The following is a 17,306-nucleotide window of genomic DNA, read 5'->3' as shown; positions in this document are numbered from 1 at the left end:
GAAGAAGAAGAAGAAGAAGAAGAAGAAGAAGAAGAAGAAGAAGAAGAAGAAGAAGAAGAAGAGAAGAAGAGGAGGAGAAGGAGGAGGAAGAGGAAGAAAAGAAGAAGAGAAGGAGGAGGAGGAGGAGGAAGAGGAAGGAAGAGAAAGGAAGAAGACAGTAGTATAGCTATTTATAGATGTGTATGTATATAGACATAGCCAAAATGTGATTGGAAAAGCTCTAAGTATAAAAGAATTAGAAGGTAGGAGAGTCAGGGTCATGTGTAAGGAACAGCCAGAAGGCCAGTTTGGCTGGGCCAGAGAGACATAAAGTAAACCATGTCACACAAGCTGTTTGTATGCTGTCTCTCCATTAGACTGTGAGTTCCTTGAGGTCAGAGAATGTCCTTTATTTGTACTCACTGAGCTTAGCATCACTCCTGGCACATGATTAAGTGTTGAACAGAGGAATGGCCTGATCAGTTCTACATTTTAGGAAAATCAGCTGTAGGGAGGATATATTGGAGAGGTAAGAAACTGGAGACATGGAGACCAATTGGAAGACTATTGCAGTAGCCCAGTGAGAGGTCCTGAGTCCTGAACTAGGTTGGTGTCTGTGAGTGGAGAAAAGGGGAGAGATGCAAAAGATGTGAAGGTAGGATGGACAAGATTTGTCAACTGCTTGAATATATGAGGTGAGTGAGAGTGAGGAATCAAAGATAATGCAGGAATTGGGAATGTGAGTGACTGGAAGGATGGAGATTCTCTCCACAGAAATAGGGAAGTTCAAAAGAGAGGGGTATGTGGGAGGAAGATAATGAGTTCTATTTTGGTCATGTTGAGCTTGAGATGCCTATGGGATATCCAATTAAAATGTCCAAAAAGCAGTTGGTGATATGGGAATGGAGCCCAGAGAGAGACTAGGAGGGTGTCATCTGTATAAAGATGATTACTGAACCCATGAGAGTTGATGTTTCTAAATGAAAGAGTATAGAGAGAAAAGAGGAAGCTCAGCACATGATCTTGGGGAACACCAACAGTTTTGGGGTGAAATGTAAATAATGATACAGCCAAAGATACTGAGGAATGGTCAGGCAAGTGAATAACCATGAGAGGCTTGTAATGAAAACTCAGAGAGGGGAGTATCCAGAGGAGAACAATGATGAAATCATCTAAACCAGTGATTCCCAAAGTGGGCACCACCGCCCCCTGATGGCTGCTGCTGCAGTGATCCAGGGGAGCAGTGATGGCCACAGGTGCATTTAGGGGCAGTAAATAACTGTAAGGGGGTAGTGATAGTATGTGACAGGGGGCGCTAAGTAATATTTTTTTCTGGAAAGGGAGTGGCAGGCCAAAAAAGTTTGGGAACCACTGATCTAAACAGAAGACAGACAGACAGACAGATAGATAGATAGATAGATAGATAGATAGATAGATAGATAGATAGATGAATAGATGGATAGATAAATTGATGGATGGATGGACAGATAAAGGGTAGATAGATGGAAAGTTAGAGATAGAAAGACAGACGATATATATACATCTGTAAAATGGGCTGGTGCAGGAAATGACAAACCACTCCAGTACCTCCCCCAAGAAAACCTCAAAAAGGGTTAGAGAGGGGGCAGCTGGGTACTCAGTGGATTGAGAGCTAGGCCTAGAGACAGGAGGTCCTAGGTTCAAATCTGTCCTCTGACACTTCCCAGCTGTGTGACCCTGGGCAAGTCACTTGACCCCCATTGCCCACCCTTACCACTCTTCTGCCTTGGAGCCAACACACAGTATTGACTCCACGACAGAAGGTAAGGGTTTAAAAAAAAAGGGTTAGAGTGTGGGGCACAACTGAAAATGACTAAGCAACAACAATACACTGATAGTGAGATAGAGGCGAGCAAATAGATGATAAGGATAGACAGATAGTTATAAATGGAAGTATGGATCCGGAGTTAAAGGTAAATAACTGTAATTTATATGATCTCATTTGATTTTCAAAACAATCCTGTCAGGCAGGTATTATAGATATTATCCTGATTTTACAGATTTGGAAACTAAGGCAGCATGGAAAAAAAAAACTAGCCATAGAATCAAAAAGACCTTGGCCATCACTTAATTTCTCAGGACCTCGGCCAGCTGTCTGAAGGTGTTAAATTACTGATCAGGTTCTGATCTGTTTGCCTATAGAGAGTAGTTTTGAAATCCCCATTGACCATAAGCCAGGTTTCTTATAATCCAGACTCAAGAAGGAAGTGTGCCCAATACTCAGACCTTTGAGTGAGAAGACCTGAATCCGAATTCCAGATGTGCCACTTAACCCCTAGTCAAATCCCTTCTCTTCTCTGGGCCTCTACTTCCTCATCAATCAAATTTTCAAATTAGCCAGGAAGATATGAGTTCAAATTTCACCTCTAACACATATTAGCTGTGTGACGCTGGGCCGTTCACTTCATCGCTCATTGCTCTAAGATAATAAATTGTAAAAAAGGTGCCAATCTGCTTCGGTGGAGGGAGTTGCTCATTCCAGTGGTTCTTAAATTTTTTGCTTTCAGGACCCTTTTTACACTTTTAAAAATGATTGTGTACCCCTCCCCCATGAGCATCTGTTGATGTGGGGGATCTCTATTAGTATTTATTGTATTCGAAGTTTAGATATTATAATTAGGAAAATAGTTTTAACCTCACTGACCACACCTGAGAACCATTGCCTTAATACTACTGAAATGCCAGGTTCTTTCCCTCTGTCCCATTCTGCTATGTCCTTGGTAAATAAAGACAGTGGAGAAATAGAGCCTCCTCTCCAAAAGTTTACTTTGTAATCTATAGCATTGTGTATAAAGAGTAGATTAAAGGCCATCTGGTCCAACTCACTAATTTTACAGATGAGGAAATAAGGCCCAGAGCAGTTAAGTGACTTGTCCAAGATCACACAGCGAATGAGGGACAGAGCTGGGGTTCCGACCCAATTCCTCATCTAAATACAGTAAGGCAGGAGATTCCAAGGCCAGGCACTGCTCCTGGCAATTTAGGAGAAAGCGAGTCATTCACCCTCCCTTCTCACCCACACACAAACCCACTCCTCCAGACTCTCTCCTCCAGACTCTCTCCTCCACCCTCTGCCAAAGCGCGCGCGGCCCAGCCCCTCAGCTAGCTCGTGAGCCAGCCAGACTGAGCTCAGCCCCCGCACAGCGCCCGCGTCCCCCCACGCTGCGGTGCCCTGCTCCCGCCCCCACCGCTGCCTCTGCTGCTGCCTCTGCCGCCGCGCTGCCGCCGCCGCCTCCCCTCAGGCTCTCCCCGCCAGCACTAGTCCGAAAGAAGACAGACTCCAGCTTCAGCTTTCCCTGCTGCGCTGCACTCTCGGGTTTGCCCCTCGGAGGCCCGGGGTTCGAGACCTGGGTTTGGGACTGGGCATCCAGTGAGCGGCTCTTAGCTGCCAACTTGAGAGCCAGAGGGACCGACAGACAGCCGAGTGCCCGCAGCAGCCCGCCGGGAACCCCCATCAGAACTCCCTCGGATCCCACCTGCCCGAGCACCAGCCCAGTAGCACTGCCCCGGCCCCTTACCAACGGTGCCACCAGTTAGCTACACCCGGTCACGCAGCCAGAAGACAACAGGCGTGCCAAGGAGAGAAAAGTTCTGACTGAGTGCTGTGAGCCCCCCGCGTCTCCCCAGAAGCCTGAGGGGATCCAGGGAAACGGACATTGCTCCATCTGCCGCTGGATTGGCACCCAGGGACACAGGGCACCAGTAGAGCAGGCTTTCGAGAATGGACACGAGCCTGGAATCCCCAGCCCCCAGGAGGGCCCGACACAGTGGGCTGCCTCTTTGCTAGGTTAGTTTTCATCACCTGAGATACCCTGGCATGGTGCAGGTGGGCTTTGGGCACCAGGAATGGAGAATGAGCTTGAGAAATCGATCCTGCACTGATCCTGCCTATCTCTGATGCTTCCTACCAGTGTGGACGCCACAGGGCAAGACGCTTACCTGCTCTGGTCCTAGATTTCACTTATAAAATCATCAAGATCTCTGAAATTCCTTCCTGTTTTGTCTGGGACCATATTATCCCTTTGGGGGCCTCAGTTTCCTCTTTTGTCAATGAAGGGTTTGGACTTGAGGGTCTCTCATTCTAGATGGAGGATTCTGTGAAAGGGGAATCGTTTGGACTCTTTTCAACATTAGCACGGGGCACTGCTTCTCCCCTGCAGCCCTGGCATTTGGGGTTTGGGGTTTTTGGAGGTCTAGAAGGCTCTCTGCTCTCCTGTTAGTCTAGGGTCCCCTCCTCGCTGGGTTTGGTTTTGTCATTTTGAGTTTTTGCTTGCCTTTTCTCTTATGTTTTGTCCAGTTTTCATTTCCTCCTTCCTTATATAGAGTTTTGATCATGGGGAAATCTGAAAGCCAAATGGATATTGTGGAGAAATCGACCAGATCCAGGAAGAAGCCCTGGAGTGTCCTGGAGCTGGGACTGTCAGTCCTGGTGTTCCTCATGACCTGCTCTTTAGTCACTCTGGTAATCCTCTACATGGAATTCAAAGGTGAGTGAGAAAACTGGGCTTGACCCATCTGGCTTCCCCTCTGAGAGGGCCAGCTTGGCCATGGGCAGTCTCCCTTCTTGATTTTCCCTCAAGTATCCCATGTAGAGCTGGTCTGGATTGCTTGGTTTGTAAAGGTGCTTTTTCAGGAACATCCAGAGGCAGGGAAGGGATAGAGGAATCAGTGTTTGGGGCAGTGTCACAACTATGAAGAGAGCAAAAGGGTCTTCCTTCTTTCATCCCTCTAAGCCTTCACACAGAGGATGAGGAATGTAGTAGCCCAGGGCAGCTGGAGGGGCAGGGGTTAGCCTTGGAAGGTTTGGGGAAACAAGCACCCAGAGTGGGGGAAAGAATAGAGGTCTTAACTGAGAAAGGGATAGGAAGTAACCAGCCAGCAAACACTCACAGCTGCCCAGAAAATTCTCTGAAGCAGACCTTTCGGGTTGTTTTAAACCTTTACCTTCCATCTTAGATTCAATACTACGTATCGGTTCCAAGACAGAAGAGAGGTAAAGGCTAGGCAACTGGGGTTAAGTGTCTTGCTCAGAGTCACACAGCTGGGAAGTATCTAAGTTTAGATTTGAACCCAGAGCCTCCTGTCTCTAGATCTGGCTCTCTGTTCACTCAGCACTCAGTTCTGCTTTTTTGCTTTGTTCTCCTGTGCACAATAGTCTCAAGAAAATTCTCCCTCTGATGCATGAAGAAATCTCTTGTCACAGACGTGTTTTAGGGTTTGGTGCATTTTGCTCCTGGCCTCCTGGTTCCAGTTCTCCAGCTATGTGAATGTCTCTTAATTTATTGAGCTGTAAAGATCATAAGTCCCCCAATCCCAGATACCATTTCTCAGTTTATGCTTTCCCTGTGCCTTACCCATCAGTGGGCTCTCTTGGCTTTCCCAGGCTTCCAGATATGCTTTGGTACAGAGCCATGCCAATGGGATTAGCCTTGAATTTAAAGTCAGAGGGCCTGAGTTCAGATCCCACATCATATTCTCAACTAACTGTATGATTCTGGGCAATCACCTACCCAGGATCCTCTTCTGGAAACTAGAGATTCTGATGCCATCTACTTTACACTGTTTTTGTGGGCATTAAATGAGATGGTCCATCCAAAGTGCTTTGCAAACCTAGTGGAGTTAATTATAAATAAGTTATTAGTAGTATAAATCTGGACTCTGCTACTTACCATCTGTGTGACCTTGGGCAAGTCACTTTTGTTAAGAGCATGTATCTAGCTCTTTTATACCTCCAAAGCACTTCATGTGTGATTGATTCTCACAATAATCCCGTGAGGTAAATGCTATTATTATCTCTATCCTTTACAGGAGGAAACAGTCATGGAGAGGTAAACTGAGGCAGCTAGGTGACATAGAAGGCAGAGAACTAAGTCAGGAAAGCCTGACTCCAAAGCTTACTTCAAATACTTTCTAGCTGAATAAGTCACTTGACCTCTCCTCGCCCCAGTTTCTTCATCTGAAAAATGGGAATAATAACACCTGTCCTCCCAAGATTATTGTGAGGATCAAATGAAATAATATGTATAAAGCGCCTTGTGAACTTAAAATGCTATATGAATTCTAGCTAGTATTATTATTAAATTACTTACCTATTGGGTATATAGCTAAGACGCATCTGAGGCAAGATTCAAACCCAATTTCCTGGTTTAGCCTCCTGTCCATTGACTCTCTCTCATAGGTTTCAGAGTAAATGTTAGAGGCAGAATTAAAAGAATTTTAATTTAATTAATTAATTAAAATATGGTCATATCTAAGGAATGGGGAACACAGGATGTCAGGAGATAAGATAAAAAAAGAATTAAAACTCAGATCTTTCTGACTTCAAATCAAATGTTCTATCCACAAAGTCAAGCTTCTTGGCCTCACTTTCATCTTTAAAAAAAAGTCAAGGGGGCAGCTGGGTAGCTCAGTGGATTGAGAGTCAGGCCTAGAGACAGGAGGTCCTAGGTTCAAATCTGGCCTCAGCCACTTCCCAGCTGTGTGACCCTGGGCAAGTCACTTGACCCCCCATTGCCTACCCTTACCACTCTTCTGCCTTGGAGCCAATACACAGTATTGACTCCAAGACGGAAGGTAAGGGTTTAAAAAAAAAAGTCAGGGTTGGAAAGAGGAAAACAAGCCCTGCCACTATAGAAGCAGAATAGAATAGTGAAGAGAATGCTGGACTTGGAGACAGGAAGACCTGATTTCAAATCCTGCCTCAGAACTTACTAGCTGAATGAACTTGGGCAAATTAGTTCTATTTGGTCCTCAGTTTCCTCATCTGTAAAATGAGGGAGTTGGAGTCATTGATCTCTAAGGTCTTTCTAAGGTACCTTAGTGGGCAGCAACTGTCACGGTGGATAGAACATTGGGTTTGGAAGCAGGGAAGGCTCATCTTCATGAATTTAAAACTGGCCTCAGACAATTCCTAGATGGATGGCCCTGGGCGAGTCACTTAACCCTATTTGCCTCAGTTTCCTCATATGTAAAAATGAACTGTGAAAGGAACTGGCAAAGCACTCCAGTATCTTTCCTGAGAAACCCCCAAATAAGGTCATGGAAAGTCAGACACAATGAGAAAATGACTGAACAGCAAGAAGATCCCTTCCAGTTCTCACTCTTATGCTACAAGACTCCTGGCTGCTGATTCTTAGCAGCCCCCAATCTGGACAGCAGAACCCCTGAATGATTCTACGGGCCCTAGATTGCATGTCTGAGTATTTGACATTTATAACATTCTCTGAGCAGACACCCAGAACATTTCTTATCTCTGTGTCTGTTACCCTGGGAGATGTCAACTCAATGTCTTCACGCTAAGGTGAAGTTTCAGCGCTGAAGACAGGCACATTAGAAACGATTTATCGTAGGGGGGAAATAAAGCCTTGTTTTCGTAAGGCTGAAAGAGAGTAACAACCAAACTGGGAGCTGAAGTAGACGGGCAGCTCGCTGCTCTGCTTCTCTGTCTAAGAGCTTCTCAAGCAGACCTCACAAAGAACTTGGCATAAATCTCTCTGATGAATGTGTTATTTATCAGTATAGTGGAAAGAGCTTTGGAGTTAGAATATGAATTCAGATACCACCTCCAATGCTTACTAACAGGATGAGTCACTTAACCTCAGTTTCCTTCTTTGTAAAATGAGAGATTTGGACTACCTGGCTTCTGAGGTCCCTTTTAGCTGCTCCAAATCAGTGAAGATCTTCCTAATCAATACTATATATTGGTTCCAAGGCAGAAGAGAGGTAAGGGCTAGGCAGTGGGAGTTAAGTGACTTTCCCAGGGTCACAGAGCTAGGAAGTGTCTGAGGCCACATTTGAACCCAGAACCTCTCATCTCTAGGTCTAGCTTTCAACCACTGAGCCAATACCCAATGATCCAGTCTTTATCTAGCTTGATCTCATATCCTCTGATTGAATTGTGCCCTCCATGAGGGAAATGCTGAGCAGCTGGCTGGTTTGTTGGTTTTTTTTTTATTTTAGCACAGACGTGAAAGGATGATGGATTTTCTATCAAAGGACCAGAGTTCTATTCCCAGCTTGGTACATCTCTGGGCCTCAGTTTCCTCATCTAGTAAATAAAGGAACTGTTGACTAACGGGAACATGGGAGATATGCTAATCACCTTCAAATATGTGAAGTTCTGTTACATGGGAGATTCTTATTCTACTTGTCTATCTCTGAAATAATCAATCAATAAACATTTATTAAACTCCTACTATGTGCCAGATATGGGGCAACGAGGTGTCATAGTGGATAGAGTGCCAGACCTGGAGTCAGGAAGACTCATCTTCATGAGTTTAAATCTGGTCTCAGACACTTACTAGCTGTATCACTCTGAGCAAGCCACTTAACCTTGTTTGCCTCAGTTTCCTCATCTGTAAAATGAGCCAGAGAAGGAATTGGCAAACCACTCTAGTATCATTGCCAAGAAAACCCTAAATGGAATCACAAAGAGTCAGACAGAACTGAAATGACTGACCAACAACAAGAAAGTTCTCAAAATCCAGCCTAACGCCTTCCTCAGTTGATGCCACATCTCAGGAAATATGTATCAGTCAGGTTTTGTCTGACCCTGCCAACTGTGGTTTAAATGAAGGAAAATGAAAATGTCTCCATTTCAAGAAGAAGAGATATTCAAGTATCTCTCCCAACAACTTTTAAGGGGACGAGAGATGTACATGTAAGCTTCTGTATCCCCAAAGGAGGGTTCTTGCTTTCCTTACTGAGTGGGGCATCAAGTGACCCATCCTGGCTTGATAAACAGTTGCCCTGGTAGGATGGTACTATCTAGCCAGAAAACAAAATGGCGGATAACAAGGTCCCCATCATTAGAGGTATCCCAGCTGGGGCTGGATTCAGTATGTGTCGGTGATGTTGTAAAGGGCCTTTTTGTCCAGGTGGGACACAGTGTGGACAGTCTCTGAGGTCCCTTCCAGCTCTGAGAATCTGTAACCTCAAAATCAGACCTTCATGTGGGGATGGACAGCTCTGATCTGTCTGCCTATTAGATTGTTTTAGAAAATGAAGCCTCCAAACAGTGGTGCCTTCTACTGCCATAAATACTTAGCAGCCAGAGGCTCGGCTCTGGAGACAGCCAGACGAGAGGAGGAGGAGAGTATCTAAGAGAAGCAAGTTGGATGTTTAGTCTGGGAATTGCTGTGGAATGTTGTGTGCTTTTGGCCAGGCTCCTGGGTCTTAGGAAGGAGCATCATGCCTGCTAGTGCATGGGATGTGTGGTACCATTGCTGTCGGGATCAGCAACCTTGTGTTAAAGGACTTGCATCCAGTCAACAAGAGCATCTTGGTTTAAACCTCTGACCTTCATTGCTCATGGATTGTCAATCAGAGGGAATGCATAGGGGTGTTAAGAATGGAATCCCCTGGGGGTAGCTGGGTGGCTCAGTGGATTGAGACAGGAGGTCCTAGGTTCGAATCTGACCTCAGATACTTCCTAGCTGTGTGACCCTAGACAAGTCACTCAACCCCATTTGCCTAGCTCTTACCAGTCTTGTGCCTTAGAACCAATACTTGATATTAATTCCAAGACAGAAGGTAAGGACTTAAAAAAATTTTTTAAAGATAATTCCTCTCTAGATAGGTGTATTTCTAGATGCCCTCGAAGGGTCTTTTTATCTTTGAAATTCCAAGGCTTTGTGACTCATACATCCCACAGAGCAGAGATCAGATACTGAAGGGAAAACCTGGGCTCATTTCATCCTCTCCAAGAAGGGTTCTATGTCATTTTTGCCACCATCCCACTTGGATAGAGGTTGCATTTGGACTCAAGAGTCCAATGGCTGCTCAAGGCTATGAATGAACTTGCTGGTTTTTTTTTTTTTTTTGGTTTGGTTGGGAAGGGGGGCTTGCTTTTCTAACGTGTCACCAAATCTTCCCCAACAAGGAGGTGTGGCTTAGTGGATAGAGAACAAACCACAGAACCTGAAAGATGTGAGTTCAAATCCTGACACTGTCATCCACTAACTGTGGGATTGTGGGCAAATCATTTCATCTTTTGGTATTCTAGATAATTCTCTAATGCACTAAAGTTATAGAGAAGTTTCCTCATGTGGGAGTTATTTCCCCATTTTCATAAAATCATGGGTCTAGTCCCTAAGAGACCTTTTTTGGTCCCTCCAGATGCTAACTCCTTAATTATTATTAAGCATCTAGTATCCACTGAGGGCTGTGCTAAGCACTGGGAAAGCAAAATCATAAGTGAAAGGTTCCTGCCCTCTGGGAGCTTATACTCTTTCAGTGGAAACAATATATTTATGTGTACATAAATATATGTACATATACATACATACACACACATTTTTATACAATGTCCCAAAAGTCTTTGAGTTATTTACTATAAAACAAGAGGTGCCACATGTTCACATGTGTATATATACACACATACAAACCTGTTTGTACACATGTGGATGCATGCATGGGGCATCTAGATGGGATAGTGGTTAGAGTCGAGAAGACTCATCTTCCTGAGTTCAGATATGACCTCAGACACTTACTAGCTATGTGACCCTAGACAAGTCACTTCACCCTGTTGGCCTCAGTTTCCCTATACATCAAATGAGCTAGAAGAGGAAATGGCAAATTGCTCTGGTATCTCAGTCAAGAAAACTCCAAATGGAGTCATGGAGAATCAGACACAACTGAAAAACAACTAAACAACAGCAACATACTCACACCCGATCACGATGAGTGTTGAGAAATTGTGTACTCTCTCAGGGTTAGAGTCATCCTTGGAGTCTCTCTGCTGGTTGGTGAAAGCCCGTGTCCTCTTTATAGGAATTCTCAGCCTCCTGGGGCAAGTGGAGATGGAATTTGGGGGCAGAGAACCATTGCTTAATCGTGTGGGGATCGTGCAAGAGTTCTCCGTCAGGCCAACCCTTGGAGAGCTCACTCCTTCCGACGCCTTTGGTAATTGGCCGTTAAATTCCCTTAATCCTGAGGACTCAGCTGGCAGTCAGCTGAACTAGGTGAGATAAGGCTGCTGTGTCCCAGGAGCTGTCATGAAAACCAAGGCCAAGGGCAGGCCAGCCAAGATTTTCAGAGCAGGGAAATCTTGTGGAGAAATGAAATGTCAGTGAGCTGAGACAGGGAGTGTCTCAACTGACAGTTAATGCGTGCTAGCCGTCCCTCCATGGCGAATTTTGGAGTCTTGATCTTCTGAGAGATCTTAAAAGCTATTTGGACCAAGATGAATAGGAACCCATCATACAGTATCCCTAGTAAACAGTTATCCAGCTTCTGCTTGAAGACCTCCAGCAAAGGGAAATGCACTATCTCACAAGGCGACCCATTTTTCTTTGGGGAATTGCTAGTTCTGAGCTCAGGGGAATGGCAAGAGAATCATAGGAGACTAGACCCAGAGTTGGAAGAGTCTTTTGAGGTCATCTTGACCTTTTCATTGGTCAGTCTTCAACTCTTCATGTCCCTATTTGTTGTTTTCTTGGCAAAGACACCAGAGTGGTTTCTTTCTTCATCTAATTTTCCTGATGAGGAAACTGAGGCAAAGAGAGTAACATGACTTTAAGTATCTGAGACCAGATTTGAATGTGATGTGAATTCTACTTCACTGCCCCCCAGCCAGGTCTTAAGGGTGTTTCTAAGTCCTAAAAGATGAAAATGTATACGAAACAATGACAAAGAAAGCAGCCCTGCCTAGAACTGCAGGATAATTTTGAGTGGTCCACAGTGGTTTGGGGTAACACCATTTTATATCTAGGAATCCTTCATAGATGTTCCAGTCTAAGGTCAAGATATTATCATCACCACCACTATCCCAAAAACTTTTGATTTCATCAGTCATGAACAAACTAGACAAAGATGAACACAATAGTTGAAAGAATCCTTTGGGAGTCTGCGAGGTGGCTCAGTGGATTGAGAACCAAGCTGAGAGACAGAGATCCTGGGTTCAAATCTGGTTTCAGAAAAAACCTAGCTTGGTAGTCCTGGGCAAGTTACTTATCCCCCACTGCCTAACCCTTACTGCTCTCTTGACTTGGAACCAATACACAATATTGATTCTAAGGTAAGGGTTTAAAAAAATAGGACCCCTTGGGATTCAGGGGCAGCACATCGACTCTTCTAATGATTTCTGCCCATGTCACCATGGTGAAATGGCATCTTCTGCTGCCTTCATCCTCACTCAGAATCACTTTCAAACACTGCTATCAACTTGTGCCTGGTAAAGTGACTGGGATCCTTTCTCCCTTATATGTTTGTTTTTAATTATGTGAAAAATTTAGCCTGGATTCGAGAAAAGATAGAATGAGCACTTGTTGGGCATATTGAAGAAAAGATTCAAGCTTGGAGATAGTTGGGTTAGGTGGCCTCTGATGTCCTTACCAACCCCATGCTTCAGTATAGCATAAGAAAAAATACTTCAGCCAGATGCAAACTAGCATATGTTCCAACAGCTGTCACTATATCATAAAATTTAGAGCTGACAAAGGACTTTGGAGATCATCTTGTTGAATTCCCACATTTTACACGTCCAATTTAGCCCCATTATTTTTGTCCTCATGGAAAGTCTTCAAGGAGACACTGGAGAGAGATAGCTATGTGACTCTGTGGATAGAGAGCCTCAGATACTTTCTAGCTGTGTGACCCTGGGCAAGTCACTTAACTACCATTGCCTAGTCCCTACTGTTGTTCTACCTTAGATCCAAAACTTAGTATCAGTCAAAAGACAGAAGGCATGGAATTTTTTTTTAAAGAAGTCATTGGATGGCCAGTTTTTCAGGAACTAATTGATGGCATCGTGAGCAGCCAAATGGATTATCTTTCCAAATTTTATGATTCTGGAAAATCAAGGACCAGAGAGGGCAAGATAATTGCTCAAGGTCACAGAGATAATAAACCTATAACCAGTATTCCAATCCAGGACCTCTGCCTCCAAAATCAGTTTTCTTTCCACTATAACTAAAGAGTAATGGACCTGAGGCCAAAAGATGTGAGTTTCAGTCCTGGCTTTGACACTTCTTATCTCTGAGACCCTAAGGAAGTCATTTTGTTCCTCTAAACTATAGTGTCTACTTTTATAAAATGGGAGAAGTGGGGGCAGCTGGGTAGCTCAGTGGATTGAGAGTCAGGCCTAGAGACAGGAGGTCCTAGGTTCAAACCTGGCCTCAGCCACTTCCCAGCTGTGTGACCCTGGGCAAGTCACTTGACCCCCATTGCCCACCCTTACCAATCTTCCACCTATGAGACAATACACCGAAGTACAAGGGTTTAAAAATAAAATAAAATAAAATAAAATGGGAGAAGCAATATAGTTTCCTGCCTCCTGGGAAAAGCAGGAAAGAAAACACTTTGTAAACTTGAAAACAGTTATAGAAATATTAGATGCTATTATTATATTAATAATTTTTCTCAACTTTTTTATGGAGTTCAGCTAGGGACAGTTCTAGAACAAAAATCTTTCTTGCTATTCTTTTATATTTTGTATTCTATGGATTTGCACAGATGAGTAAAATAGAACTGAATAAAATCATTAAAATGTAAACTCATCTCCTGTATGCCCACTGATAGTATATTCTTTTATTTCTTCCTCTTCTCATGTGATTTTGATTTCTTCCTCTAGATCTTCATATTTTCTATGCTTTTCATTCCCTGCAGAGTGGAAATTATGAGAGTTAGGTATAATGAAAATAGAGATTGTCTTTTACCTTTCTTTCTATCCTTAGCATGTAAAACAGTGCCTGGAATGGGGTAGTGCAGTGGATAGAGTACTGAGCATCTTCTCAGGTTCAAATCTGACCTCAGGCACTTACTAGCTTTATGACCTTGGACAATCACTTTACTTTGTTTGCCTTTGTCTCCTTATCTATAAAATGAGCTGGAGAAAAAAAATAGCAAATCACTCTAGTATCCTTGTCAAGAAAATTCTAATTGGAGTCACAAAGAGTCGGACACAATCAGTTTGCCTCAGTTTCCTCATCTATAAAATGAGCTGGAGAAGGAAATGTCAAACCACTCCAGTATCCTTGTCAAGAAATCTCCAAATGGGGTCACAAAGAGACAGACACTGGTTTCCTCAGTTTCCTCTTTTGTAAAATGAACTAGAGAAAGAAATGGCAAACCACCCTAGGATCCTTGCCAAGAAAATCCCAAATGGGGTCACCAAGAGTCAGACATTACTGAAATGAATGAACCACAACAAAAATAATTGTTCCCAAAATGCTATAGATCAGTGTTATGTCCGAAAGAATATTGGACAACAGTTTTGTTTGTGATGGTGCTTGGACTTCACATATGGTTTGCTGAATTCTCAAAGACATTTTGAGATCTGTATTTGTAGTATGGAGGATTTTTTTACTGTTAATTTATGAAATTACCTTCTGTTGTTGGTTTTAGGCATATTATTGGGTCTTTCTAAGTTTCTGGTAGATACAAAATTTCCCAACCTCCAAGGATTGTTACACTTTATCAGCCTTTACTACTGCTCAAAGAAGATAAGTTTTTTTCATTTTTTTTTTTACCTGTTTTCCTTGTGCTCTGAGAACTGTTTCTCAATCTTCATCCTCTTTTTTGCTAAATCAAAGTTAATCTTTTTATAGCTGCCTTAAGATGAAGGGCCATATGGTTTGTTAATATTCTGTAGGTTTTTGTTAGATATTATTCAAATCTGTTTAGTCCATTTTGATGATCTACAATTACAATGTAATGGTTTGGCTATATATCTGAAAATTATAAATCTTTTATTTATAAAAGAGGTGAAAGTAGAGAAATACGAAAGGATAGAAAAAGACATTAACCTATCTAACTTGTTAACCTTCAATCAGAATTTAACTATCTCCAGAAAACAGAAAGGGAAAACCAGCTATCCACCCACCCAAGACAATGACTGGAGCTGAAGGTGACTCCTGAGGCCGACTTTCTTCTTTGGGCCAAACTTCTTCTTGAAGCCAACTTCCTTCTTGGAGTGACTCTTCTTGGAGTTCACTCTCTACTAGCCTCCTTCACCAGACTCCTTGCTCAGGGATATTCATGGCTTTTATGGTAGTTTCCTGTCTCTGTCCCTTTTCACAGGGGGGGGGGGCTATCACAGTTTCCAAATTGTCTGAGTTCTCACCTTTAGAACTACACCTTTCTGAGTGTGTGAACTCTTAACTTTCTGCCTTCTTCTCACCTAGCATCAAGTAAGGTGTGAACTTACTAAGTGGTTTGTGAGCTTCTTCACCTAAGTTCAAGCTGGTGTTGATTCAAAGTTATTGCCAAACAAAGTGTTAACTAAGCAAAGAGAACAAATGATTCCCTTTTCACAAGTGTGAACTCAGAGAACCAAGAATTTCCTTTTACAATATGGACATCAAAGGCTCTATTATTCTTATCATACTTGGATTTATTTTATATATTTTCAGTAGTTAAATGAGTCATGAGTCAGAGGCTTTGTGATATATTAAAGTTGATGTAAATGTTACACCATCTTTAGCCAGTTTGTTCAGTAATTATCTATTATTATTATTATTATTATTATTATTATTATTATTATTATTAATCATTTAATATGTATTAAGTGCCTAGTGCTAAATGCGGAGGATATAAAAAGAGGCAAAAATCAACCATTTTTTAAAAACCAAAATTACACATTTGTTATTATTTTCAGTATTTTTAAATGTACATTATAATCATGATTTTTTTAAAACCCTTACCTTCCATCTTATAATCAATAGTATATATTGGTTCTGAGACAGAAAAGCAGTAAGAGCTAGGCAATGGGGGTTAAGTGACTTGCCCAGGGTTGCACATCTAGAAAGTGTCTGAGGCAGATTTGAACCCAGGACCTCCCATCTCTGGGCCTGGTTCTCAATCCACTGAACCACCCAGCTGTTCCTTGTACATTATAATTAGTAAGAAACTACTATGTGCCAGGCACTGTCTTAGGAGTTTACAATCTAATTGGGGTGACAACGTATAAACAAATATGTACTAATCAAGCTTTAAACAAGATAAATAGGATTTTAAATTAAATTCACACAGAGAAGGCACTAGAATGATGAGGGGTTGGGGAAGGCTTCTAGTAGAAGATAAGATTTTTTTGGCATCATTTAAAGGAAGCCAGGGAGGTCAGTAGCTGGAGTGGAGGAGGGAGAGCTCTCCAGGGATGGGGACCAGCCAGAGAGAATCCCCAGATCCAAGAGATGGAGTATCTTGTTCATGGAACAACCTGAAGCCATTGTCACTGTTGGAAAAGTATGTGTTGGGGAATAAGATGTAGAAGATCCAAATTGTCTGATGCTATACATTCCCCTATAGCCTCAGGGAAGCCAGAGACATGATTGTGAAGACTGTGTTTCAGTGGAGAAGCTCTCCAGCCCTGAATGGACAGGACATGGGTGAAAACTCCCCCGGAGATGGGACAGCTCCAGAGGAAGCAGACTAAAGCCTGTGGTTTCCAAATTCTTTAATCCTGAAGATTAGCTAAGTCTTCTGTTTCTCCCTAGGGAAGACACTGACGCTCTCTCCCATTTCGTTTTATATTCCAAGAGAAGAGAAGACTTTTGTAAAACGAGATTCCCAAGGTAGCCATTTTCTTGCCTGTTTTAAGCATAGTCCTGAATAAGCTTACCTGGGAAGCAGCCACATTTACCAAAACAAGATGTCTCTTAGTCACTACTAGTTTAAAGCCCCCCATAATGACCCCTGGTCACCATGCAAATCGACTTGGGAGCAAGACTGAAAAATAACCCCCAAAAGGCCACCACGTGGTGTCCTTTATGTTTCTAGGGGGCGGGAGAGAGAGGGGCAGGGGGGAGAGAGAGAGAGAGAGAGAGAGAAGGAGACAGGGACAGAGTCAGAGAGAGACAGAGACAGAGAGACAGAGACAGAGTCAAAGACAGAGAGAGTGAGAGAGAGAGAGGAGGGCAGGAGAGAAAGGAGGGAGACAGAGAGAGACAGAGAGAGAGAGACAAAGACAGAGAGAGGTAAGGAGGAAGAGGGGAAGAGGGGAAGAGGGAGGGAGGGAGATAGAGTCAGAGACAGAGAGAGAGAGACAGAGACAGATTCAAAGACAGACAGAGAGAGAAAGAGAAAGAGAGGGGGATAGAAAGAGAGAGAGAGAGAGAGAGAGAAGAGGGAGGGAGAAGAGGGAGGGACACAGAGTCAGAGACAGAGAGGGAGGTAAGGAGGGAGAGGGAAAGCGGGGAGAAAGAGGGAGGGAGGGAGACAGAGACAGAGTCAGAGACAAAAAGAGACAGACAGACAGACCAAGACAGAGTCCAAGACACAGAGACAGAGAGAGACAGAGTCAAAGACAGACAGAGAGGGAGGGTGTCAAATCCATCCTCTAAGGCTTTTAC

General features: G+C 43.2%; 1 protein-coding gene across 1 annotated transcript in view; it reads left to right on the top strand.

Moving 5' to 3' along the window:
- The first annotated feature begins 4,351 nt into the window (after positions 1–4,351).
- The window catches only part of MMEL1 (membrane metalloendopeptidase like 1), a 56,695-nt gene continuing 43,740 nt past the window's right edge, over positions 4,352–17,306 (top strand). Inside the window, exons 1-2 of the mRNA XM_044671226.1 lie at positions 4,352–4,505; positions 16,452–16,529. Coding sequence (XP_044527161.1) covers positions 4,352–4,505; positions 16,452–16,529 — 232 coding nt within the window. The remainder of the gene's footprint in view (positions 4,506–16,451; positions 16,530–17,306) is intronic.

This window comes from Gracilinanus agilis, chromosome 3, assembly GCF_016433145.1.
Source record: "Gracilinanus agilis isolate LMUSP501 chromosome 3, AgileGrace, whole genome shotgun sequence".
NCBI lineage: Eukaryota > Metazoa > Chordata > Mammalia > Didelphimorphia > Didelphidae > Gracilinanus > Gracilinanus agilis.
The sequence above is the reverse complement of the archived record's forward strand: the minus strand, read 5'-3'. Positions and strand labels throughout refer to the sequence as shown.